This window comes from Trachurus japonicus, chromosome 21 (assembly GCF_045865225.1).
Source record: "Trachurus japonicus isolate A0001 chromosome 21, Traja_1.0".
Taxonomy (NCBI): Eukaryota; Metazoa; Chordata; class Actinopteri; order Carangiformes; family Carangidae; genus Trachurus; species Trachurus japonicus.
In genome coordinates this window covers 11811103-11838048 of record NC_140927.1, presented here as the reverse complement: position 1 = coordinate 11838048, position 26946 = coordinate 11811103, and the positions used below count along the sequence as shown (strand labels likewise).

Genomic DNA, 26946 nt, shown 5'->3' with positions numbered 1-26946 from the left:
TGGACACAGGCAAACCAACATCAACAGAAGGCAGAAATGATGGGCATAACACAGTCAGAAGACAGAGGGGAGTGAGGTCACACACAGAGCTGACTCAGGCCAGATGTAACCCGAAGGGATGGGTCAAGAAAGTCACTGAGGGGAGGTCACAGGATGGGTGAATAGTGGGTGGGGGTGGAAAGAAGCCAAGCACAACCAGAAGGGCATGATCAAGACGAGGAGAAATCATGGTGGTGGGAGGAGAGGGCATGCATGACCTGAGGATGTATGAACAAGGAAAGTCAACTTGAACACATGTTGTTACGTCATCGAGATGAGAGGGAGTCTCACTCTTTTACTCTGGATGTTATTCAGCTGATCAAGATGAAAACAGCAGGTTTTTCAGATCTAATTCTGTTTCAGTATCGACAGGTGCCTGACAGTTTGAAAAACAGGAGACAACAGTGCATCACTAGATAAAATTCATTTAAATCAGTAAAACCTGTACTGATCAGCCAGGAACTGATGTGCCACGTGACCTCCAAAGAGCTCAGCATAGTTTGTCTTCACACTTGGATCATTACAGTAGCTTTCAAATATCTTTAAGATCAACATGTTGGATGTTTGAATGGGGATAAAGTGACATGTTTCCAACTACGGGTTACCACTTGATATGTCTGGTTTTGTACAATTGTCAGTCACAAATTATGGAATTATTCAATACATGCATACATAATGTTTTGATCATGTGTTTATGTACTTTGTTATTTTTCAGCTTTTCAGTTGCTGTGATTGTAAAGGTCCTGTCTTTTGCATCTAACTCTTCTCCTCTCTTTTTTACTTTTCCCTCTCTTCCCTCCAGGAGGATTTTCGGAATAAGGTTCAAGATTACATCAAGCACTATGCCAGATGATAGAAGCACTTACATCACCCTGCACCAACCAACCAAACTGCTCTACCTTGCCTCCGCTTATCATGGCCGACTCCCTGATGTGTGTGACTCAACAGTTGACTCTTTGACTCTTACCACTCCTCTCCTCTTGACACCACGACCCCGCCTAAGCTCTCCTCTGTTCACCCGATTGCAATAAACTTCATTTGCAGGAATGAAATTAACAAAAAAAAAAAAGAAAAAGAAAAAAGTGGTACTTCACAGAAAGGACTTGCATACAAGAAAGAAAGAAAAATATGCTTTAATTATCCTAAACAGTTGAGTGTTACGATGACCACAATGTCTGTTCATTGTGGCAGTATAACTGAATGCCATCGCCTCGCTGAGGTGTCCCTGAGCCAGTCGTAAAGCGAGCCATGGCAACGATTGGCGAGGGATTTAATGTGATGATTCACCGGCATTAAAAAAAAAAAAAAGAAGTCACATTTAGCTGTTTTAAATTTGATAAATCAAGAGAAAGAATATCTGTTACTATCAGTTCTCTGTTCCAGTGCCTGCCATGTTTGTGTTGCTAAAGAGTAAATGCATGTGAGTTCACAAACAAACACACATTACCACATTCTCCTGTGGTAAGAGGTGAACACCTGTACACACATCTCTGTACACATGCCAGGAAAACACACACACACACACACACACACACAGAAATTGGAAAGCTCCCAGCCCCACTAGACAGCATGTGAATGACCACACTGTCCTGGTTTGTCATTTTCCCCGTATGTGAACACACACACACACACATGCACATTGAGAACTTTGTTTTTTCTAGCCCTGGTGGGATAAAGTACTACCACTAAAACTACAGCCAAATGTATTGTACTGTTTTCAGCTTCACATCCTCTCTGCACCCTCACCTCCTCACTGAACTGTTTTTGTCTTCCTCCATCTGTCTCTCTGTTTCACACGCTCACATACACACACAGACACACAACCATGAGTACCTTTCCCCCTTTGGGGCTACAGAAGTTTCATCAACCTCACAGTGCAGTGATACAGTTTTGGAGTGACAGCTCTGTACTTAAGCACATTGGGTTTAAAATAAAACAATGACTATGAGTTAAAGTACTGATGTAAGCTGAGTTTAATATCTATATGAACAGTGTGGGACTTCCAAGTCCAACAATCTGCTGATCAGCATAGGTTTAATTATAAAATCTCTAATGACTGATTAGTCAATATGGATGGGAAAGCACCCATATGAGTGAAAATCACGACTTAAACCTCATAGATATTGTATCATTTCAGTCTCATTGGACATAATACAATAATAGTACTTTTCCCATGACTGCACTGTACGTACTATACAGTACCTTCTCATTCTGAAGATGAAGAGTAGGTCTTTCAGAAAGATAAAACTCCTCAGTTCTGTTTGTGTGTGTGTGGACTGTATGTTTCCACTCTCTGGATGTGGCTGGAAAAAGACAGCATAACTTCAGAAAGAGACAGCAGGCTAACTAACCAGCAGCGAGGCTAGCTACTGATCAAGCTTGTGAGGTGACTTTACTGTCCAGCTAATGAGTGAGTGGTTTTCACTCTGAGATAGGTCACAGCCACAGAGCTACTCATGACTTTCTGTGGATTAGTGCACTGGTTACAATTGCTTGTTAGCTTAGCCCTTGGCTCATTAGCTAGTCAGGAAACTTGCGTAGGCGCAGCTGTTCCAGCTGTTCCAGCTGTTCCAGTGCTGAATGAGGGTTTACTGTGTGGTGAGGTTTCTTAGCCCGAATGAAAATGTCAAACTGTGGATATGAGCCTCTGTCATTGTGGATTTTGGCCATACAGCACATGTTCATGTTCATTATGTGTGTGTGTGTTTGTCAGAGAGAGAGAAAGACTGTGCCACCCAGTTAGCCAGTGAGGGTGTGTGTGTGTGTGTTCTGCTTGGCCCTGGCTAGCGTTGTGCCTCCAGTTTGAGTCGCATTTCATATTATGGACTGTTGTCACTCCATTGAGCTTTGTTGTCACGTACGTCTGCATGAGGCGAAGTGTAATCTGCCAGGGTGCATTTTACCAAGGATGTCAGATATGTAACTGTTGAGAACTGAACTTTTATGTAGGAGCTGTGTGTACAGGCTGAACTTTTGTGCTTGTGGAGTGTGTGCGTGTGTGTGTGTGTGTGTGTGTGTGTGAGAAAGAGAGAGAGTGCGTACGCCAGTGTATGTGTTGAGGTCTTGAAATGACGTGACTTGTTAGCATGCTCCGGTTTCCTCTTGCCTCCTTTTTTTTTCCTTTGTTATTCTGGCCGAGCGTACAACAGCTCTTATGTTTTTTTGTTTTCTTAAACAGAACAACAGACACTGTCAAAGTAAAGGACCTGAGAAAATGAAAGGACTGTTGAAAGCATCTGTGAATGTGGGAATCCTGTGGTGTTTTTCCTGCACGGTGAAGGCTAATGCTACTGCCTATTAATCTGAAGCCATCCTGTGGTGTTGCAGTGACAGTAAATTGCCTCCAGAATATGGCAGCCCAACACTCTGTACTTTATCTTAGCCTTACTAATACACTGACTTTAGCTTCCCATTGGACACCCTGTTGTATGTCCTTTAGTTTGGCAGTCAGCAGTGTTCTTATTTTTCCCAGGATGTCTCTGCTTGGGCTAACGCCATCTTTGGGCCAGGGGAGGAGATTAACAACCTGTTCTTCAAATCCTCAACTTTTTCTTTCTCAGATTGTATATCCATTTTTTAAGATATATTAAAGAGAATATAATTAAAACTGCCTGTCCTTTTTGTGTATCATTTGTGGCTATGTATTCACCAACTTAACAAAGCCTATATGGTATGATCATTTTATGAATGCTCCCAATGCTTAATTTTATTAATAATAATTTTTTTCCACCAATCATTTGGTGCATTTATGTCAAAATGCCTTAAAAATATCAATTGTGAGTTACCAAAGGCAAAACTGAGACTGTTGTGTCTGATTACTTGTCCAAACTGTGATGATTTCGTCCCCCAGGGATTATGGAGATGTGGGACGTCAACCATGTATGGACAGTATGGATTCCTTTTATTGATGAAGACCACCTGGCAGACACAGCATTCGGTACACTCAATACCTACTTTGTATGATCATGTTATCATGCTGAGATTAACATTTAGCCCAGAGCAGTGATTTGCCTAATTACAGTCATAGCAGCAGGGTCTTAGTCTTTTATTTGAAGATTATTTATATTTTATATTCTGCTCTGTTACAGGAATCTGGTAAATACAAGGGGAGCTCTGCAATTTCCACTCATTCATGTGTGTTTAGTGAATGTTGAACCCTTGAGATTTAAATCTTCAAATTATTCAGAAAAAAAAAACAATTCTCAAAACTGAGAAACAAAATGAGAGGATGTTTATTTGTGCACACAACTAATTAAATCAAAAGTATATCAAACATTTCTGTCAGTCAACTGGATGAATCCACATATCATTCCAGAAATAAATTATTTCAAGTGGAGACTGACTGGAGGAAGTACCACCTGACGTCATAATTTGCTCACTTCACCTACAGCAGCTGTGAGACTGTTTCCTGACATCAAGAGGTTGGAGAGAGATGTTTGACCTAAAAAAAAAAGTACAACTAAAAACTTGTGAAAAAAAACAGTGAAGTAAGTGAGAACCAGAGAGTAAAAAAGAATGTCATTTTTAAAAGTAGAGTCCTGAAAATACTCATCTTCAAATGGTGAGAGTAACAAAAAATGCAATTTATTGGAACTGATCAGACCTAAACACAGTCATGTACTGTGAAAAACTTTGGAAGCTCATCACACAATACCAGCGAGGAGGTCCCACACTCAGTGCAGCAGCCCACACATAAAGCCAAAGTCATAAAACACTTAAGCAAAAGGGAGAAGTAGGAGTCCTGCATGGTCTGACCTCCACACGGCCAAGATCTTACCATCATGGAGTCAGTATGTGGGATTAAATGAGGAGACAGAAGTCACTGAGACATCCTCAGTCTTCTGCACACTCCTGTGTGTCCGTTTAGAAAAAAAAGTCTGCAGCCGCAGACTGAAGCCTTCTGAACTGGTGTAATTTCCTCCAGTCTATCTGTATGACTCATCCCCTCAGTCACTATCAAATTAGTCTCGCTCGCCAGACCCTCCTCCAGAGAAGAAGGAGAGTCTGGCTGCTCCGCCTATGATTCTGCGATCACAGAAAAAAACGCTCCGGCCGTTTGGAATTCTTTCAACCAGTCACAATCGTTGTGGTCGGCGCCGTAGCAACGCCGTAGCAACGGTGCGCTTGCAAAATATTGCCGGTTGGAAACTGGATTTCGGTCCGCGGTGTAACGACGGTCGGCAACCGTTGACAGATATTTATTATTTTGTTTGGTTTAACGCCGGTTGGCAACCGCTGACGGATATGTATTCTTCTGTTCGGTTCATGACACGGATCCATGGTTCAGTTCCTATTGTTGTTTGTTGATGTTTCCCTTTACCGGGCGGACTGTGAAAGCTGCAGCACGGAGGCGGGACTTCCGCCGGGTGGCTCGTTCCGACCAATCAGAGGCTAATCGCAGCAACGCACTTCCGTCAGGCCAGACTACTATCAAATGGGAACAGTCCATCAGTGTTGGGAAATTATATTCCACATGGTTCGTTAAAGGATAATTACAGTTTTTTACAATCTGGACCTTATTTCTAGCATAAAGTACGATAATTTACTCAACCAGATAACTTTGGTGTCATTACAAGTCGTTCCGACGAAATTAGATCCAACCGAGAGCGGTGTATATCCGTATCATGCGAGTACACGGGGCACGATGATACGCTAGTGTTATTCCCCTCTGAGTCCGGGGTTAGCTGTTATCAACCTCCGTGGTCTGTAGGTTGACCTACTAACCTCTGACCTGGATGATGTCATCTCTGAGCGCTGCCCGGCTCATTCTGATAATAATCATTCCACTTTGGCATTTGGGTCCATTTTTAGCGCAACTAGCCGGAGCTTTAGTGAGTCCAGGCTGCGGAGAGGAAGCCTGTGGAAGCTGAACTTCGTCCAGCTGCTCATTTTGTTCTGAGAAGTCGGAAACACGCAGAAACGAACCGTAGCATTAGCAGTAGCAACAAGCCGAGCTGCGCGGCGGTCGGAGATGACATCATCCAGGTCAGAGGTTAGTAGGTCAACCTACAGACACTGGATGTTGATAACAGCTAACCCCGGACTCAGAGGGGAATAGCACTAGCGTATCATGACAAAATTGGTGAAATGAACGAGTTTCGTGGTGGATAATGTGTTATTTAGAGGCTGCATTGCGCTGCCCCGCATTATACACGGCTCTCGGCTGGATCTAATTTGGTCGGAACGACTTGTAATGACACCAAAGTTATCTGGGTGAGTAAATTATCATATTTTTTGCTAGAAATAAGGTCCAGATTGTAAAAGAAAATGGTAATTATCCTTTAAGGATGATGTAAGCATTTGAGTATACAGGTAAAAAAATATATATATAGATACCTTATGGGTAGATATTCAATGATCTGTCAACTCTTTTTTTTATAATGACACCCCCACAGTCTCCTACTTTAAAAGGGCAGCAGGTAGAGACTCAGCTGGCAGAGTAGGCTACCATTAAGACACAGTGGCTCTGATTCAAGTCTAATCAGTGGCCCTGTGCTGGATGTGTTCCCCTCTCTCTCCCCTTACAATCCTGTCTCTCTCTCATTATCAAAATATGCCCTTAAAATAACTTCAAAATAAAAAGCACATGAGTAAAACCATTTTAGAACTTGCATCATATAACATCATATGGTATGTAATCATTAACATCTCCAGACTTTTATTTTCCTAGTTAACATCCTTATCTTACACTAAATGACCCTGTTCTTTCTCACTCAGCAAACCACAGCTGAAAGACTAAATATTTATTAATCTTCCATTAAATAAATGGGAATTCAACATGTCTGATGTGAGTTATGTTTTGATTAGTATGTAGTGGCTCCAGGGAATAACCATATATGCTCAAACTTCAAAGTCTAACATGAAAAGAGCTCTTTCCTTCTCTGACACATCGCTTTTCTTACTTTTAAAATACTTACGTATTATCATTATGATAGAAACACTTTTTCCTTTCATAAGTTAACAGCTGTAATGATGCCTGCAGCATAATGGTATGGCAGCATGATGAATATAATATTTTATTTCCAGTTGATAGCCAGTGTATCGTGTTAGCGGGCTAAGAGGTTGCACCTGGTGTACACTGAGGAAAACACACCTGAACCTCCAAGCACTGATATCGTCAAACTGAAGAGACACCATGACGGGCACTTATCTGACTTGTCTGGCTGAGTGTGCAATAATATACAGTATGGAGAGCAAGGGAGGCTGCACACATTCTACCTGTGAATGAAATCCTTGACTCCACAGTTGATTTCTGAGATGCATTGTAACAGTTTATGCTCATGATGCAAAATTCCTGCATATTATACAATTCAGCTGTCAAATGTAAAAAATAAAATATTTTACATCAAAAAAGTTACAACTAAATGATTTAAATCACTCTATATATCCTAAAATTTATATTAATTTGTCCATGTTTGAAGTGTCTGCGTTATGTTGTCTTATTCAGCCACGGATCAGCTGCAATTTTGGAGGTTTTAATGACTCATTGCTATGACAACCGCTTCCTATGAAGGTTAAACTGGCTTTGAAGAACTGGAGAAGTCAAACTTCTGTCATACAGTATAATTAAGTCCAGCAGGAACACAAATATTTACTTTCCTTCGTCATCCTTTTCCCCTCCTATGACTGGTCTGATTAAACTGTGTGTGAGTGCATGCATGCTTGTGTGTGCACACTGTTGGAGGGTAATTGAAAGATTCCCTCTGAGTAATGTGTTCGGGGTCTACCTGGTTCCCCACTGGTTAAACGTCCCCCCCAAACCCTCAAGTTAAGGCACTGGGGACGCAACCAATCAGATGTGTAACCACCTCAGCTCCTTTGGACTGTCTGCTGGTCTTAAGTGAAAAGATATGTGAAGAGGGGAACTCAGATTATTTGTAGTGTCAGTCAGCCCTGAAGCTGCACAGTAAGAAACAGATCAGATGTCAAAGGTTAATCTTTGATCCTTTATTCACTTGGTGTGTGTGTGTGTGTGTGTTTTCTCACTGTGTGTCTGTGTGTTTGTTGTGTGGACCTGGTGGGGGTGCAGTGCTGGCTGCCTCTCTGTCTTTCCTTTCCCATCTGTGTACACATCATCTCATCTGCCACGCTGGCTGATTCCAATCGTCTCCAACCCGCACCTCATTTCTGCAGCTTTTCACTCACTTACAGTGTTACCGTCGGACCAGAATTTGACTGTGGAGCTGCAAACTGGCAAACAACCCAGGCGGAACGTTTATGGGGGGAAAAGTGGGTCCAGGTCAGAAATTGCAGAGGTAAATGTCTGAGTTTCCATCATGGGGGTTGACATGTTGAAGTGCCTGACAGCAGGTGCATAATGTGTTTGGGATTGAGGTCCTGTGGGTTAATTACTACAGGGAGAAGTCACCTGAATATTGCTTGGGAAAATATGATACCTGTATGATTATCACTATCAGTGACGTCAAATGATACTTACCACATTTTTTTTTCTCTTTTCTTCCACCATTTCATTCTCAGAAATAGGAGTATGCCCACTTTTTTGATAGAACTTTCAGACTCCACATACACTTACTCTTACTAAAGGTGCCAACTGTGAGACAAAATATGTAAAGGCAAAACTAAGAGCTAAGGCTTCAGTCACTGTGTTACAGCCTTGAGTCTGGTGCCTCTGCTGATCTTCTTCTCAGCCTGTGTGTGGATCTAAGGCTGGAGGTAATCTGTGTGCACTCTCAGAGGCAAGACTGGGCTTATTGCCGTGGGCGCTGGGTAATAAAGGTGTTGCAGCAGAGCAGTCAGGCTAAACGTGACTGAATGCTTTCAGTATGGCTGCTTGTGTAGAAACGATCCAGTAGCTAACGAAGATGGGAGGTTTCTCCAGCATGGGGGCAGACAGAGGAAATAACTCAGCAATCAGTGAAGGTGAAGTGAAAAGAAAACTTACAATACAGACCACTCAAAATGTTACTTCTGTATTTAGTCAAACAAGCTGCTACTGCAGACTAAATTCATTTGAATTTAAGTAAGAAGCTGAGGAAACCTTATATAATAAATAAATACATTTTGGGGTAGGCAAGACTTGCTTTGAAAATCTCTTTGACCAATCAAATCTATTCTGATTCCTAATTTATTTATTAGTTGACAGAGTGGGGCTGCCCAACAGAGTAGGGCCAGCCCCTCAACCAATCAGGAACCCCCAGACCAAAATAGATTTGATTGTACTGGGAGCTGTAGGCTTTTCAGGATGCTACAGAGACATAGAGAAACAGCGTGACCTTTCCTTACTGATAGCTGATTTTCTTGAAAAAAAAAAGTTAATTTTGTTTCCTGCCTACCCCAAAGACTTTCAGACATAAAAAGCAATTAACCCTACGTTGCTTATCTCCTAGATGTGGATTGTGGAATCATTCAGCTCCCAGTTAGCAAATCAGTCTTCTACCTGCTCAACATGTCTCTTGTTCAAAATTAGCTGCTTGACCTGTAGAAATATCTCGTGAGGTTCTGTCTTTGCTAATGTCCCCTGATGTTAACACTTCTGTTAAGACATGGATCCGTGGACTGAAGCCATCTACAGTCTGCGGCTAAACACATTGGAAAAGGTAAGCTATAATGTAACTTGCAAAAGAAATGTAAAACGTATTTAAATTTTAACTTCAGATGCTAAACACTTTTTTTTAAGCAAACATGCCCTAATCTCAGTAAAAGCAGTTTAAAGCAGAAGTAAGCAGAACGTTTGTGTTAATATAAGTCTTAAATAGTTCTATCTTCCGACAGCAATCACTTATATAGAATGTTTGGTCCGAAACACGGGTCTGTCAGTCACTCTGCTCTGCTGTAAGCCGAGGAGAAGACTTTCCTTGTATCCTACAACCTTTATCCAATGAGGAGAGAGAACGGCATAAAGGGGCGGTCCTCTCTGTGTGTGCAGCCAAGGGATGTGCATGAATGTGGTGACGTAGGGACGAGGGCGGGGACTACTAACTCCATCGGCTGACAAGAAGTTAGCCAGAACGACCGGATCGCTTACTTCTGCTTTAAGTCTTCACTTGTGTTGAGTTCAGTCGTTTGCACTTATTTGTTTGTGTATATGCAGGTGTGTGTGTGTGTGTGTGTGTGTGTGCGAACTGTGTGATAGAGCAGATTCATGTGTCCATGTGAGCTCCACAGTGTGTGTGTGTGTGTGTGTGTGTCGAAGAGTAAGTGCCTCTTTCTTTCCTTTGTTCCGCTTCAAAAGCTGCCCACACACTCGTTACAGCCGTGGGAGGCTTTTCATTGTGCTGTGAGATTAGCTTGGCAGGCTGCAAACACTAATACATTTAGTCATGCCAACTTAAACAGAAGCAGAAACAATGACCACGTCACTATAATTAAATAAAGCTCCATCTCCGATGTTATTACTTTGTTGAATCAGAGCAGAGGTAATGTCAGATCAACATTCAGATTTGAAATGACCATTTTACTGTCAAAACACTGACTTGGACAAATGAGTGCAGTTGTGTGGCACATTGTTGCTGCTTTATGTGGAGACAGAAGATTAAAACATCAAAAGGTAAGTACTTCTACGGAGAGGAAGGACGAAACCCTCCCGCTGCAGCTCTCAATTCTTCCGTTTGCATCTTTTTATCTTGTATTGTATAGCATCAGGCATATTTAACATGATGCACGCCCACAACGCCAGTGTGCACACATGAAAGAGCTCTATATACAGTATGCCAAACAGCACTGCACACATCCAGCATCATCATCACTGTCTTCCCCATGAGCTTCAATGTAATTTGGTTTTACAAGTTTAGTATGATACAAATATCTTAAAATTGGTATGTCATACTTCAGTACAAATGCACATAAAGTCATTTTGGAGGCCAGTGTAATTGGATTTTACTCTCAAACAAAATGCAGAGACCTGTTGGTGGTTTTTCACAGCAAGCACTTCATATCAAAGAACATGAATGTAAAAGCTTTACTCCACATGCTGTCAGATATTTCTATGAATATTGATTTAGCTGTCAGTAAGATGATGTTGTTCTCATGTTGTCCCAAGGGAGAACAGACGAAGAATAAAACAAGTCTACAGCACATCATTGGTTCAGCAGTGCAGGGCCACAGGCTACAGCCAGGAAAGGAAGCAATATTTGAAGCTGTGGACAAGTTTTATATCCAAACTCAATCTGATGATGAGGCTAAAATTCCCCCCAAAATGACTGTGCTGTGAAATCTGAGCGATAGAAATATCTCAACAAGACAGTCAGCTGCATCCTACACCAGTGACCTCAGGAGTCATTTCTGAGGTATCAATCGCCGTTTGCTTGTTAATTAATTTCAAAAGGCAGATCAGTCTCCATTAGTTTGTACAAATCACCCTCCTACAAGACCCTGGAGACTGCAATTATCTCTTCACAGTGGTATTGCTATTTCTTTTTCATAGGATTTCTTAATCATTGTGAAGTGACAGTTTGACAAAAAAAGAAAAAGAAAAACAATAATTGCATACAAAATGCTGAAAATCACCCTCAAAAGTATATTTTACTTGAAGGATGAAATAATCAAATGATTTTCAGAAACCCATTGTTAAAAGCATTGCTCCCTGATGTTATATTAAAAAGTCCATACTGAAAGCTCACAAAAATCTAATAATAAAAAGCTAATGTCCAGCATTTTGAATGCTGATCTTTTAAATGTGTCCCCCCACCCACCTACCCGAAGAGGAACATTTCTCAGTTGTGTCTCTCTGGTGGCCGTACTGTGGATGTGATTTGAGACATGAATATCTTGACACTTGTTGGCAGACATACGCACTGTGACAGCAGTTATATATGCTACATTTGTACTGAAGGAAACATCTGTTGACGTATGTTGACAGTAAACAGTTCGCAGATAGATTAAATTAACCCTCCCCCCCGTCTCTGGAGACGGCCACAGTAAGGCCTCTGAGTGCAGAGCGTGAGACTGGTCTGATGAAACTGCTTAAAGTGACTGAGCAGATAAATTGGAGCTGACTCACACATACATTTAGTATGCACATCAGGTCATGTGTTTGCATTACAGACGATACTGTGATTGAAATGAGTTCCGTGTGCAACTATTATGGAACAAATTTACAGATTAATCAGATTTGAAACTATCAATCACAAGCCGGGGGCTTTTTTTCTTTCTTTACTGAGCCACCATGAGTCTCAGTCCATCTACTTTTTTGGGCAGAGCCTGTTGGGGCCTCGTCTCCCAGGCCGGCTCTCGGCAGATTGAAAGGTTGCTCGACGTTCTGTTGGGAAATAGTGAACAAGACAGAAATACACCAGAGCCACTGGGGAACAGTAGGAACTGAATTGTGACACACATACAGAGCACTGAAAATAACATGTGTCAATGTTAAGACATCTGTGATTTACATTACATTACATTATGTCTGACGTGACAGTCTGATGGCTCTCCTTTACTTCCTCCCACGTTCTTATCATTTTCCTGTTCACAACTTGTGACAGGATGGACTGTAGCTGCAGGAAACCTTTTAATCAAACACAATCCACATTTAGATGTTTGTCTTGTTGTCATGGAGGAATCCATGGAGGAATTTCCCCGCTGCTTCATACTAACACACATACTTTCTTGTCCTGACAGTGCAGCAAAAACAAGCCAATATAATACACAAGAACCTACCTGATACTCAGTCAGTTATGGTCACGTAGAGAGAAAAGAGACCAGGAGAGCTTTGGTCATTACAATCATGTAATGGCCACCATTTAATAGAAAGCAGTGGATGGAGTCCTAATTAGCTGGTTAACACACAAGCTCAAGACCTTTCCAGTTTTATTAAATTACACATAAAATATACTAGTGAATGGACCCATCCAGATTTTAAAGTGTCTTAAAGCAGAAGTAAGCGATCCGGTCGTTTTGGCTAATTTCTTGTCAGCCGATGGAGTTAGCAGCCCCCGCCCTCGTCATGGATCTATTGGTCCTCGTCCCTACGTCACCACATTCACGCGCATCCCTTGGCTGCACACACAGCCCTTCATGCCGTTCTCTCTCCTCATTGGATAAAGCTTGTAGGATACAAGGAAAGTTTTCTCCAGAGCAGAGTGACTGACAGATCAGTGTTTCGGACCAAACACTCTATATAAGTGATTGCTGTCGGAAGATATAACTATTCAAGACTTATATTAACACAAACATTCCGCTTACTTCTGCTTTAAAGTCAGTTGCTAACAAGTGGCAAAATAAGAATAAAGAAGTTGTTGGGGATGATTACATTATCACACTGAATGTCATACCTGTTTACACTTTAACAACGGCTAACTTTCTAAGAGGAAAGGCTTTTCCAGAAGACGCCAGTGCTAAATCTAGCCACAAGTTGAAAGACAAGTGACTTTAAAAGTCATGTGACTGTGGTGTAGTAAAAATAGCTTGTCATATCCATTTATTAAGATTTTCTTGATTAACATGCTTGCTCTGTAGCCAAAGCGTATTTTGTACATTATTCCAAAAAACACTGTAAAATTTCTCTTGGCTTTTTGTTGAGGGAACCTGCAGGGTGATGCTGAACACTTGTCCCTGTGGCATCACTTCAAATAAACGTTAGAGGGAAAAACATATTAGCGTACAGAAAGTAAAATGGTGAGATGAAACAAACTAACAAAAAACATATTTGTGAGGATGTGAGTGTCAGCTGTACACGGCCAAACCTTTTTCCTTTATTGTTGTTAATGCAACATAAGAGCAGTGCAGACAGTTAATAAAGGCTGGTGATGCATCTCTGATCTCACATACTTTTCATCTATTTATATCCCAACATTGTAATTCACCTGCATTCATCACACAATCTGAGCTCAAATTTCCTCATGTGATAAAATGATTCCCTCTGCGCTGCTGATATATGAAATATCAGAAAGAGATAGAAATGTGTCTGTTGTCAGCTCCATCCTACACCAATGACCTCACAAGCAATTTCTGAGCTTTCAGGCAGAATTTGCTTGTTAATTAGTTTCAAAAGGCAGCGCAGGCTCCTGCCAACATCCTCCCCCTGCACTCTTGAACCACGTTGAGGATACCGCAATCAGCGGAGACAATGCGTTAGAGGCTAAATTAAATGGGGTGGTGAAGTCACATGGGGGAGGGCTGCAAATAATTTCCGTTGTTTCCTAAATGAGCAGACTATGTTCGGTGACAGTGTTGACAGCAAATGCAGGTGTTCAGCGTTTGAGAGGCTGCACCGACATCCTGGCTTTGTACCACTGTACATTCACTGTTGCATATAAACACACGATAAGTTTACACTGCGTCGTAGAAAACCAGACGGTGTTTAAATTATGCCATTTATGAATGTAATAAGCACAACATAAGTGGTGATGATAAATGCAAGTGCATGTTAAAACCAACCCACCAGATTCAAACCAGAAGTGTGTTTTAGATGACGTTTGAACTGGAGCAGATGAAAGGATGAAGGTTCATCACTATTTATGTCATGTGGGTCCAGACTGGAGTTTCCGTCTTAACACAAATAAATCAGCTGTTGTGGACTGAAACTGTGTAACAGGAACAGTAAGTTGTAAGAGGTAGGACTCCGCTGAGGTGGCAGGTTATAGACCTGTGGATTATACATCAAAGACAAGACACAATCAATCCAGATGAGGAACGCAATGATTTATAACCCCTCAGTGTGGTGTCTCCTCTCAGTGAGATAACACGTGGCTCCAGGTGTTCTCTTTTCTATCAGGAGGTGCCATCTTATCGGCTAAGCCACTTTTTAACACTTTGACCGGGTCAGCATCACGCTCTGAGGCAGGAGCTGTTCTCTCCAGAGGGACACAGTTCCCCTGTGCTGCAAAGGTGTTGGAGAGAGAAACATACTGACAGCAGCAGGCGTAAGTGTTATAATCAAATAAACCAAAGGAGAAGCAGCTTGAAACAGGTCAGAAAATTCCACTTATCTGCACATTCTGAGGTGTTTGGGACTAAAACATATAATAACATCCTATTAAATGTCAGAATTAAATATTACAGTGTTGAAATAACCACATGCATTGACAGTGTGACTAGATAATGATGTCTCCCTTCAGTCCTCATGCACTTCTCTGCAGCAGAATCACTGTGATGCAAGGTATGGTGGCATCTTGTAACAGAACTGCTTAAAGTGTTGTCTTGTTAATGTTTCTGCACATTTGAGTATAATTCTGCCCGTTAAGACATAATGAATTTCCAGATTCCCAATTTTCAGACAATTCAGAATTTGTATCATATCGTATCGTATCGTATCGTATCGTATCGTATCGTATCGTATCGTATCGTATCGTATCGTATCGTATCGTATCGTATCACATGGTATTGTACTGTACTGTATAATATCTTTGTTTCTGTAGTGTAGAGTGATGGCTGCAATACTGAGAACAATTACATGATTGAGAAAGGGGAGATTGCCCTGCACCGCACACATTAGATCCTCACAATGTGGTCATTTCAATACTGATTTATTATAAAAGTTTAAGCAACGCGTTTCGCCCAGTGGGCTTCATCAGGCTTATGTTACAATTACATGATGCTGAAATCTATAGGAACAGTGTGACTGCCCCACACTGACAAGGATAAGACGTGAAGCTTTGTGTGGAAACATAGGTCGACTGTGGAGATAATGTATGCTTTGAAAAAAACTGGGACTCAGCTAAATCTAAACTTCTTTTTCAAAAATCATTTGGATGCAAATGTATATTTGACAGGTAAGAGCTGAGAACTGATCATTTAACTCAAAAAGCTACAGTTTCACACCTGCAGTTCGCCCACAGGAATGATTTGGAAATTATCATGTTAATAAACTCTGAATAATCCAATAATAGAGTGCAGGGATTACTCGCCTTTCCGTGATAAGGCTTACCATATATTGATTCATCTTTGAGTGAGTGTGGTGCTGAAGCTGCTGTAAAAAAAAAAAAAAAAAAAGTAAAATATTACCAGAGCTGATGGTCAGAGACTGTACATAATGAATAAATAAATTACTCACTGATAAAATGTGTAGTTTTCATTCATGTAGGGGAGTGCTTTGTTGGCTTCAGTGTTTCCTTATTCATTCCTGTTTTGTCAGGTGAGACTACTTTCTGATACAATAATCAATAATTATCCATAATAATTAATAATTATTGTAAATATGCTATATGCCAATAAAAAGAACCCGTTCTGGGTTGCCAGATTATAACATTTCTGCACCAGCAACATAATAAGCACTTTATACTATTTAGGGGTTTCCCTAAACAATTACAGAACTCACTAAAATTACTCAAGCACTAAAGGAGGGTTTATACATAATCTATCAATCCACAATTTATTCTAATTGAAGCAGTAGCAAATTATGTTAATAAATCAATTTGTTACAACCTGTGAGCCCATTATAAATGCTGCATTATCAGAATGTGGTGGGAAATAACTATATATCCTGAAAATACTAAAATCTCTGTGGCAATACAGTGTCAGTGATGCCTCGTTTAACTTTTGCATCTGCAACTTTTGCATTACACTGTAATGATTCAGAACCATTTCATTATTTCATCTGAACTGCTAAACAAACGAAATACTGGAGCAATTATTTCTGGCTTTTTGCATCTTTGATCATGACCTCTGTGACACCACCCCACTCACTGTCCTTGGTTATTATATAATTATTAGTGTATCATTGGTACTGCCACACTATCTGCTGCCCTTGAAGTCCCAAGTGGCTTCACTGTCTGAATCACTTCAGGCTGGTTTTCTCCCTCATAAATGATTCACCTGCGATAATCTATGCTTTAATAAGGTGGGTAAGTGTAGGTGGAAAAGGTGAAAGCTGTCAGCAAGACCCAAACAATTTAAAATACACAGTTCTAAGTGCGTGTGTGTAATGTTTGGAGCATCATTTTTAGCATTAGATTTTGTATTTTGTGATGTGATAATCAAGAGTAGTTTGCAAATCTGTGTCTGTGCATGGATTCATGTAATTTGTCAGTGTTTATTATATATTAACTGATTGATTACATCACATGCAGGTCATTTAGATGTGGTGGCTGACTGAAACAGAGGCACGTGATCATGAAGCTTTGAGATGGATCGATGGACAGATTGTTCAGGGGAGGGTCTCACATGATACAGATGTGACAAGGAAAGGTGATAATGTCTAAATTTACCTGTAACCCTTCAGGATGCAAAGCTTTCTGCCATATGAATATAAAGGTCTTCGTTTTATTTACACTTGACTATATATAGCCTTTCCTTTATTTTTCACACATCAGCTAACGACTCTGGGGCTTGAACCAGTGAATCTATTATGACTCAACACTGTACACTCAGCCACACATAGAGTACTGCAGGATTCATCATTTATATTTAACACACAGCATCTCCAAAAGCCATTTCTACCATTTCCGTCTCATAGTTAACACAAATGGCAACATATTATCAGACACATTAATCAGACATTTTATTGAACTTTTCTTCTTGAAATTTAAAGTTGCCCTCTATTTTCCAAGCGCTTTTGGCACAAAGTACAAAGTCAGATCACGTTGGGGAAGTGTGGGTGTGTTTTAAAGTGTGTTTTGCTGACAGGCAGGTTGAAGTTCAATGAATCTATAAAGGAAAGAGAGCATTCAAAAATATCAATGAGGAAAGAGTTCACATGACACACTTTACCACAGAAGGAGATCATAAATCAATAGAAACCTAAGGTTTATGATACACAAGCTGTGCTTTAGGCTATGGCAACATTCAGCAGCAATGTGCGTTGGCTGACTTTAGCCAGCGCTCTGTGTTCTCTCTTTTGCTAGACTTGTAGTTTTTACACAGTGAGTTTCTTACTCTTTGTTCCCTGTTTCATTCCTTCATGATGATATCATACCCGTCTCAACTGGATCCAAATCAACATGACAATTGCCGATAGTGTGTTTCTATACAGTTACACAACATGGATAACAAAGGCGTTGGAGGGTGAACATTTAGAAAGAAGGTGATCATTTTTGGTTAAATATCTGTAGTCTGCAAATGTTTTAGCTGTGTATGCTGTCCTTCCTTGGCCTTCTTCTCAATCTGCCCTTTCCCCATTTTTTTTGTCATTTTAGTTTCCATGGTGACAGAGGTGGAAGTTGCAGAACAAGTCATCACTGCCTCCACACCGGGCCTTGGCCCCTCCACAGTGACCAAGAGAGACTGAGCTGCAGACATGTCACGTGATGAGGCCAGGGTGTCTGGTATGAGCAGAGGGAGTGAAAACTAATTCTACACCAACTGTATAGCTGGAAATGGCCACTTGCATTAACCAGAGAGTACAATCCAAATATAGTACACATCTGTTAAAGACAGGCATCTTTGCATCACACACAAACAAACATGAAATTTGCATCTGAGAAAAAATTAAATTAGTGTACTACACTTTTGTCTTAATTAGGTTACAAAGACATTCTGACAATCCACTGACAGAGTAATCACATATTGTACATACTGTGTATATTTACAGGAGATTTGTATATACACAATCTGATATCCCTGGGTTCCTTAAAAGAGGTCAGAGGAACTGTCCGTTTGTATTGGTTTTGCAGTTTGTCCCTGCGGTGGTGTAGTTGCTGGAATATGTGGCGGTTTCGTGGTCTCCAAAAATAGCTTTAAAACTCTCGTATGTGTAGTAATATTATTGTCACAGCCGAAATGATTTGAAGCAGTTTCTCTGTATTTACAGTCTCTTTCCACCAGTCAATGTTCTGGTCCAGATTAGCTTCAGGTGAGCAGTTCATCTCCTCTTTGCTCTATAAAGAAGAAATACTTTCAATCCACCTCAGACTGAGCTGAAAAGACTTCATATTGGCATAGCTGCGTTGAAGCACTGAAGTAGGATTAAATTCATCTCAGCCGAGTAATGTAGCAATTCTGAGCCGATTAAAACCGTTTCCTTGACACCTCAGTAACCACCACCAGTAAGTACCACTTGTCTTTAATCTTAGTGACCCTGACCTCACTTCTGTCCATCACTACATGATCCCTTCGCTGCGTTTGCTCCTCCACACCACCAGGGCCGTCATGAGAAGGGTGACCAGGATGGGGACTACGATGAACGGACCCAGGATGCGGTTGGGTGGGTCCCTGAGAAGACGTCCAGATAGCGAGCAGTCGTGGAAGTACTGCTTATGGACTCGGATGAAGAACTCGTCCACCAGCCGGTTCGGCCAGAAGCACTCCATCTTCAGCGCTACCAGGTACGTGCAGTTTGTCAGGTCACCGTAGATTCTGCTTGTTATCCACAAAAAAACAGGGTACAAGGTTAGACAATGAAGCTTCATTTCAAGCTGCTTTTTACTTTACACACTGTGTCTTATTGTTGTTACAATGGCTAAACATCTGGTTGAGGAACAACAGTTGAGAAAAAAAACACTTATATATTTACAGTGACGCTGACTAACAAGTATTGTCTTTTGGGGAGAAAAAAAAAAGTCCAAAGTTTTGTAAAAAAAAAAAGTTGCTATTTTTCTCTGTGTTTCTTTGGAAACAAGACACTAACGTGGTGTAAAAAGTAACTAAAATCTAGAGACAATGCTGCTAAGTTGGCAACAGCTGCTGAGTGACTGTCGACTTGGTTTGGGGTGAGGCAGTAAAAAGGACATGACTGTAGTCTGGAAGCGGATTGGGTCCAGAGTCATCTGCTGTGTGTGTGTATGTGTGTGTGCTGCTCCTCCATGGTAAATGAGGTAATGACCCATGATTAGAGCTGAGAGTACAACATACTCTGCAGTAACATGGATTAGATACATTATAACTCATATAGTGGCCAACATAAGGTCCCGACACACACTTACACTCTGACAGTTGATTGATTAAAGTTCATTAATGGCATGACCAAGCTACCGCTACCCACCCCCCTCCCCTTCCACTGTGCCTGTGGCTATTTATATCTAAGGCTCATTGTTTCATGGATTTTGTAAAAAACAATACAAAAAAAACCCAGATATTTTTGAGCGCAAACAAGCTGATGATTATGCAACTAAACTAAGTAAACAATACGTTACACTTCCTAATTAGGATATTTCCCTATTGATTTTCTTTTTATTGCAGTCATGGCAAGTACTGTAGAGGCCAGAAAAAAACAAAACAGACATCATGATAATTTATCACCCCACACAACTGTTTTGCCTAATGCAGCAAGAAAACAGTTGCTAATTTACACATACTGTAGCACATACAGAGCAACATTAGCATTTATTTGGGTCATGTTTCTGGCCCCCAGGCTAATTTAAATCCAATATTCACTCTTCTTTTAGCTCAGTGTTTGCTCCACCGACTCCTGAGGGAGACATATTTATCAGCTTAAATGCTCCACTGTGTTGAGCAGCCACTTGCTAACTTTTATCACCTGGCATTTGGTGCAGGGCGGCGGTGTACAGTTGATTTATCTGAGCTTTTTTTTGGAGTAAAACAGCTGCTTGCTGCTTCTGGAAATTTAGTTAATGAGAGCCAAGAGACTGAATAAGACAGTGAAACCAGAACGATGCAAAGATGCTCTGTAAACATGAAGAGACCTGCAGACCTGGCCTTTAACTCTCTGTGGGTTTATCACAGCTAGTCGCTCCTTTCAAACTGCAACGTACCCACTGGTGATGTTCATGTAACAGTTAAGTGCGCCTTTAATATCCAAACCTTGAAGAATATTTACCGTGCTTGTTCTCTGTAGCCGGCCCAGCTCACATTTACTGTAATATGTTTGTTTAATATTCTAACAGCTCTGGATGTTGCATCTTTCTCTGTGGAGGTTCTGTGGATGTAAACAGCTCAGGGCTGCTTGGCATGGGACCAGCGCTGTAGAACATTGTGGTTGTTTCAGGTGGCAGGTTCGCTCTCTCTGGATGTGTACTTCCTTCCTCTGCTGTTTCCTTGAAGTTTTTACAAATCAGTTGTGAAAGAGACAAAAAGAGTTGTGCTCCCACTGGTCTAATGAGGGCTGAGGTTTCTGGGGACGTTTATGAGTCACTGACTGAAGAAGTCGCTGCAGAGTTGAAGCACGGGTGGTGGGACAGGAAGAGGAGAGGAGTTGGTTACCAGTTCACCTCATGTGGCTGGCTAGTGTCAAATCAAAGCTGACAGTGTGCAACTGTGTGTGCGCGTGTGGGCGTGCATGTACAATTCAGCGAGCCGCCGAATTCACAATGTGAGTTATCTTTGCATCTATTTCACTTCCTTTCAGTGAGTGTGAATCAGCTTTAAATTTAGTATTTATACACCAACCTGCCTCTTTGACCGTGACATTCAGCTCTGTGCCGATGTCTATTAAATTATTACATTAACCAACACTGTCTGTGGCCACAGGGCGATTGTTTGTGAATATGTATGAGGCCAGGCAAGGCACTTTTACTTGTATAGCCCATTTTTATGTATGAGAAAGGAGGATCATGGCTGTGTATTATGGATGTACTGTATTTACCATAATGTATGTCGTTTTTTTCCCAATTAGTAAGAAAGAAAAATGAGTTAGTAAACATGGGGCAAGAACAAATGAGGCTGTTAGGAAGAGGGTGTCCAATTAGAATGGGCTAACAAGTAAACCTTATGTATGGTCTGGTTCATTTTTGACACATACGTATAATCAGCTTTGTTTAAACTGAAGTGATACGACTCAAGGGTTAAAGATGTTCGCAGGAGAACTGAGACATTGAATCCATGGCCTATTTTGCACCTCTTTAAATACAGACTAACACAAATCTAAAATGAAACATTGAGCAGGGCCACTGTCGGAAGCTGGACTGCAGTGAGGCCAACATGGAGGTTATCATCATCAGGGTTTCCTTGGCAAAAAGCTGTTGGGATTTTGCCATGGTCTTTTGAAAGAAATAAAAATGCTCTAATAATACAAAATAGAATAAAAATGAGCCCAAATACCAAAAGTAAAAAGCTAAAGTTGGACTATCACCACCAAACCTCTACCTTGCAGCTACTGTAGAGTTAGCATTTACCTCCCAAGAGCCTTTCTTCTCGGCAAAACACCACCGTGGTATTTACTGATGTGTTTAATGTCATAGAACAGAGCAGGAAAATGTATCGCTCGTGTGTTAAAGTTATTTCAGCTACCCGTCTCGAGGCTGATGGAACCGGAGGTGCTAAAATCCAACTAATCTCACTGCTGCACTTTCTTCTTTAGATATTAGACATTACAGGAATTTATATAAATGGTTACATCTTAAGTTTGGATCAAAAACTGCTTGGAGAGTTCCTCTGATAGACAACGTTCAGCAGCATTATTGAGGCTAAAGCCTTTTGATTACATCGCTGGGCTTAACAAAGGCCAGACACCCTCATCCAAATGCACTCTGGGTACTCACGTTAGGACAAGTGAATGTTGGGAAGGATCATACTACAACTCATTGGCTTCCTCAGATATTATTTTCTGAGCATGTCCGGCAAAGCCTGATGTGTCTACTTCAGATGGGCCGTTTAATCCCGAAGGGCAGATGGTTTTCAGAGAGTCTTACTACTTACACATCTTTTGGGACAGTTTCACGCCAGGTTTGCTATTCTAAACAGCTGAGGGGGTGTTCTCTCTAATATTTACATTCACTTTAGATCTCCTGAGAATCACATGTAGACAGAGGACATTTCTTAAAAGGTGAAGCATTCCTTAAAGTTCAAAATACTTGTTAGTGCATCATAAAAAGGAGAACTTGTGAAAAGAGCAGATAGGCCTACACATTCACCTTCTTTTTTGTCTATTGGTGAGAAGGTGTGTTTCCTCTTTGACCATGTTTTAACAGACAAGGCAAATAACACTGAAGCTCTGGTTGGGCCAAGGGGAAGAATCAAAATACAGTAAACTAGTAAATATAGTTAATATAGTGATTAACCCTATATTAAGAAGCAAATAATTTTATTATAATTCACTTCATGAACTGATACAGTCGCCTGTTTGAGTACCTCACTTCTGTTGGCTTGTTTTTGCGGGTTCACTCAGCTTAAGCTGTAGTTCCTGTTGTTCATGATTCTGTTTTACACAACAGCAAAAAATATATGAGTATGTGTGGTCAAGTGTGTGTGTGTGTGTGTGTGTGTGTGTGTGACTGTGCCCACTCTCACCTCCAGGGTTTTGTTTTCTATTTTAGTTTTTTTAAATTGTGTGTGTGGGAGATGAATTGTGCAATATGGTGACGTTTAGCTCAAATTTTGAACTTGAATGACACCTCTGTTATAAATCCACAAACAGAGGCATCGCTTAAAATAACATTTTATAATCATATAAAAACAAATGTGCATGATTAGAAGGTGAGAGCATAAAGGGAAAGTGATGTGCGGCACTTCTTCCTCTTTAAATCAAACAGCTGTAAGAGATGGGAAAATAGAGCACATCATAGATGCAGATGTAAAAATAAAGAGATGCAGATAGATTCATTGCCTCACTGACATTTATAATAAAACTAGGACATGGGCAGCTGAATTAGGCAGGGATATACTGGTTTAAGAATTTTGATCTGTTGAGCACAGTTTGAATAAATAAAACTTGGATAATGAATAAATAAAAGTGACACAGAGCAAAGCTGCTCCAGTGACTTGAGGAGTGACTCAGACTCCTTACCCTGCTCAACTCATGCAACCAAGTGATGAAGGTAGACGGGCATGAAGGTAGATGGATGGTGTTATTCATGGAGTGGGTGTTACGAAAAAATATTTAATGGAAATAACGACTTTCATGAGGTGATCTGTTGATAGACAACAGTCAGAATTCACAGTAACTACAGTAGAACAATGACCCTTTGCCAAGGAGGGAACTAATTTAAGTGGGAAGTTAGGATGGGAACAGGTTCTGATGCAGTTTCAAACATTTCAGAGATTTTTGCACATTTTTCTCTGTTCAAAATAACAGAATTCAAATGCACATTACTGAAAGAATTCTCCTCTCAACCTCTGACAAGCCAGAGTTAAAGTGGAGCAGTGATACTTTCTAAATAAAAAAAAGACCTTTCACACACTTTGAAATAACAGTGTTATGTAAATGCCTTAATATCATGCTGTCACCTTCTATTTTCTGCTGGCTTTAAATATATCAGTTTTCTAAACGCCTAAAAAAAATAAACTGTCATTGGGGAAAACGCATCTGAAGTAAAGCAAAGGGAATGTTTTATTTTCTTTTTACCTTGTGTGATACTTCTCTGCTGGAAACCTCTGTGTCATGTCGTAGTTTGGAAATGATTGAATAAAGTTAAAGCTCTCTTTGAAATTACCATAAGAGAGTTGAACATCTTGGGGTCGTGCCGCGCTGTGAGGCGTTCAGACTGACTTAATGAAACAAAAACACAGCTCTCCCATTCATTAGACTGAGGCCTGTGCAGCTGCACTGCAGGGTGTTGAACCAGGCAGAACTTCTGCTCCAGAGCAGCGGGGTTGTCTCTGGGAAATGTTCTGTACTGAGCAATCAGCTACATCACATTCTGTATTTATACTGTTTAACCAAAGGCCAAGTAACTGATGTAGACATTCAGAGGTTTATAAAACACAGCAGTGTTTGGTGCGGTGGTCATGACAGCCGAATGCACCATGACTGTAACAGAAAGAAGAAAAGAAAAGGAAAGAAAAACACAAGCAGATATGAAATATCGAAATATGCTGCAAATGCACAATAAACAACACAAGTTTTTCCAGAGTCTGAAACTCGTTCACTCGTTCACTCCTGCCGACTCGCCAGGTAGGGAGTTCTCTGTAGGGAGCTCATCGGTAAAACTGAATAAAATAAAATACATTTTCAGATATTTGTCCTTCGGACTTCAAGCATGAAATAAGGTGTTTTTGGTGGTCAAACGTCAAAGGTCAAGGTCTGACCAGTGTTGTTTTTGGCAGGCATTTTAGATTTAGTCTTAGTCTTAGTGACGAAAATACTTAGTTTTTAAATTGGTTTTAGTCAATTTTAGTCATTTCTATATGTGATAGTTTTAGTCTAGTTTTAGTCGACGATAACTCAACAAGGTTTTCGTCTAGTTTTAGTCAGTTTTAGTAAAAAAAAACAAGTCTTTTAACAAATTAATTCAATAAAGGAATGGTTTTACACATAATGTTTCCACCCAATGGCTTATGGTCTAAGGATTATGCATTAGCCTACACACAGATAGTGGTAACAGTAGCCTGGTGCATTCAGTTTTTTTTCTGCTGGATTATATTTAAAATACGTCCATATATCTTCTGGTCGAGTGACGGCAGGTGTGTTGAGCAGAATGCGCTGCATGTCAGGTGGTGGACGTGACCACACAAGGATGGGATGCAGCAGCGTTGCAGATACTTGTTGATTTTTAATTGACAGGTTATACGCACAATAAGCAGAAATGTCGTGCATTTTGAACGTCTGACCACCCGTCAGCGTCACCGGAGCAGCTGATCACTGCCTGCTGCTCTCTGCCGCTCTAATCACAAGCACCGGGCGCACCGCGGCTCGTCTCAGCAGCGTTATTCTACTTTTGACGGAGCCCTTGCTAAATCATGTGAAGCTTAGAGTAACGACAATCCATAATATGGAATTTAGAGACAATCGCAGCCCGACCACTAACATTTATGTCCATTCTCGTCTCGTCAACGAAAACTCACACACGTCTCGTCATCATTTCGTCATCAGAGAGCCATGTTTATCTCGTCACCGTTTCGTTATCGTCATGAAAAAAAGGGGCGTCAACGAAAATATTTCGTCATCGTCATCGTTAACGAAAACAACACTGGGTCTGACCCCACAAAACACAGGTTTTGGTCTCTGGAATGTGATACCTCACAACCACCTCAATGGAGATGATTCGCTTGGACTAAAATAGGAACTCAATACAATTGGCAGGTCAAAGGTCAAAGGTCAAGGTCTGACCTCACAAAACCCAGGTTTGGTCTCTCTGAAATGTGGAATTACAGCGTCGCCATCTTTGTCAACGTCATCACTCGGGGTGGGAAGACTCAACGACGTCACAAAACGGCCGTTGAGCTATTTAACGTTCCGGTGTTCACCACAACATCTGATATCGGCTAAAAATACAAGCTTGTTAGCATCTTCCAGGCTTGAATAACGTGAAAGGTATCTTAAGTGTGTGTTGACTATCCACAGTTTTACTGCTTTTCTATCTTACATTACATTAGCAAGGATGTCATATCAACATACCGTTAGCAGTTGCAGCTAACGCCGGCTAACGTATTTATTAATATTTTTTTAAGAAGACACCGATTGTTAGTGCTAGAGCTCAGGAAGGACAGAGTGAGCATGGTTTGTGCAGCTTGGCTGGTTGGCAGAGCTACACAACAACAATTTGGTAATTCTTGTCTGAAAGTGCAGTGTGTTGAGCTGTCAGGGCCACTGTCTTTGGCCAACTGATAAACCTTCAAACTGAAGGATCTGAGTCATCCACAGATGGAGCAGAGAAGGTGAAATGCTCCACTCACTACCGTGTGATATGTCAGGTCTTGTCATCTCAAAAACTAATTTCCCTGATTTCAACATCCTGTCCAAAACAAAAAGGATTTCTGTCATTGTTGATGAATACAATCTGCCGTTGCTTCTTCTCAAACAACAAACTATGAACACAAACATCAGGTCGGCCGTTCTCACAAAGTCTCTAATTGTTTATGTTCAGCCAAGGATCGTCTTCTCTCTCCTCTGAGTGTCTCTGACAACACACTTTACAGAGTGAGCAACAAAGACGCTGTAACTCTCGCTGGAGATCAAACAAAAGCAGCTTTCTGGGGCAAAACTGCAAAAACAGTTTTGATCAACATTGATAGTGACATTACACTTTTGTTCATTATTGCTGGGGGAACATCTGATAAGATAAGATTGTTTACGGAAAATAGGTCAGGAAGCATCAATGACTTACAGGGAAATTGCAGATTATTCTCATGTTACAGATACACATCTATGCCGATGTCCTCGGCTCTCACTTACTAAAACATGAGCAGGTCGTCAATCAGCTCCTCTGTTCTCTGCTGGTGGACCAAGCACGGTCACCTTAAACT

At 40.9% G+C, this 26946-nt stretch overlaps 2 protein-coding genes across 3 annotated transcripts in view; one reads left to right on the top strand and one right to left on the bottom strand.

Annotated features, from left to right (window-relative positions):
- The window catches only part of ube2f (ubiquitin-conjugating enzyme E2F (putative)), a 48143-nt gene extending 47054 nt beyond the window's left edge, over positions 1-1089 (top strand). The window contains exon 10 of the mRNA XM_085764781.1: positions 842-1089. Within this exon, the coding sequence (XP_085620907.1) occupies positions 842-892 (51 nt within the window). The 3' untranslated portion in view covers positions 893-1089. The remainder of the gene's footprint in view (positions 1-841) is intronic.
- A 16325-nt stretch (positions 1090-17414) lies between these two features.
- The window catches only part of ramp1 (receptor activity modifying protein 1), a 63553-nt gene continuing 54021 nt past the window's right edge, over positions 17415-26946 (bottom strand). The window contains exon 3 of one of the 2 annotated variants that reach the window (XM_085765263.1): positions 17415-19224. In XM_085765263.1, coding sequence (XP_085621389.1) covers positions 18969-19224 — 256 coding nt within the window. In that variant the 3' untranslated portion in view covers positions 17415-18968. Of the gene's footprint in view, positions 19228-26946 lie in introns of both variants that reach the window. The other variant, XM_085765261.1, reaches the window with a different exon arrangement.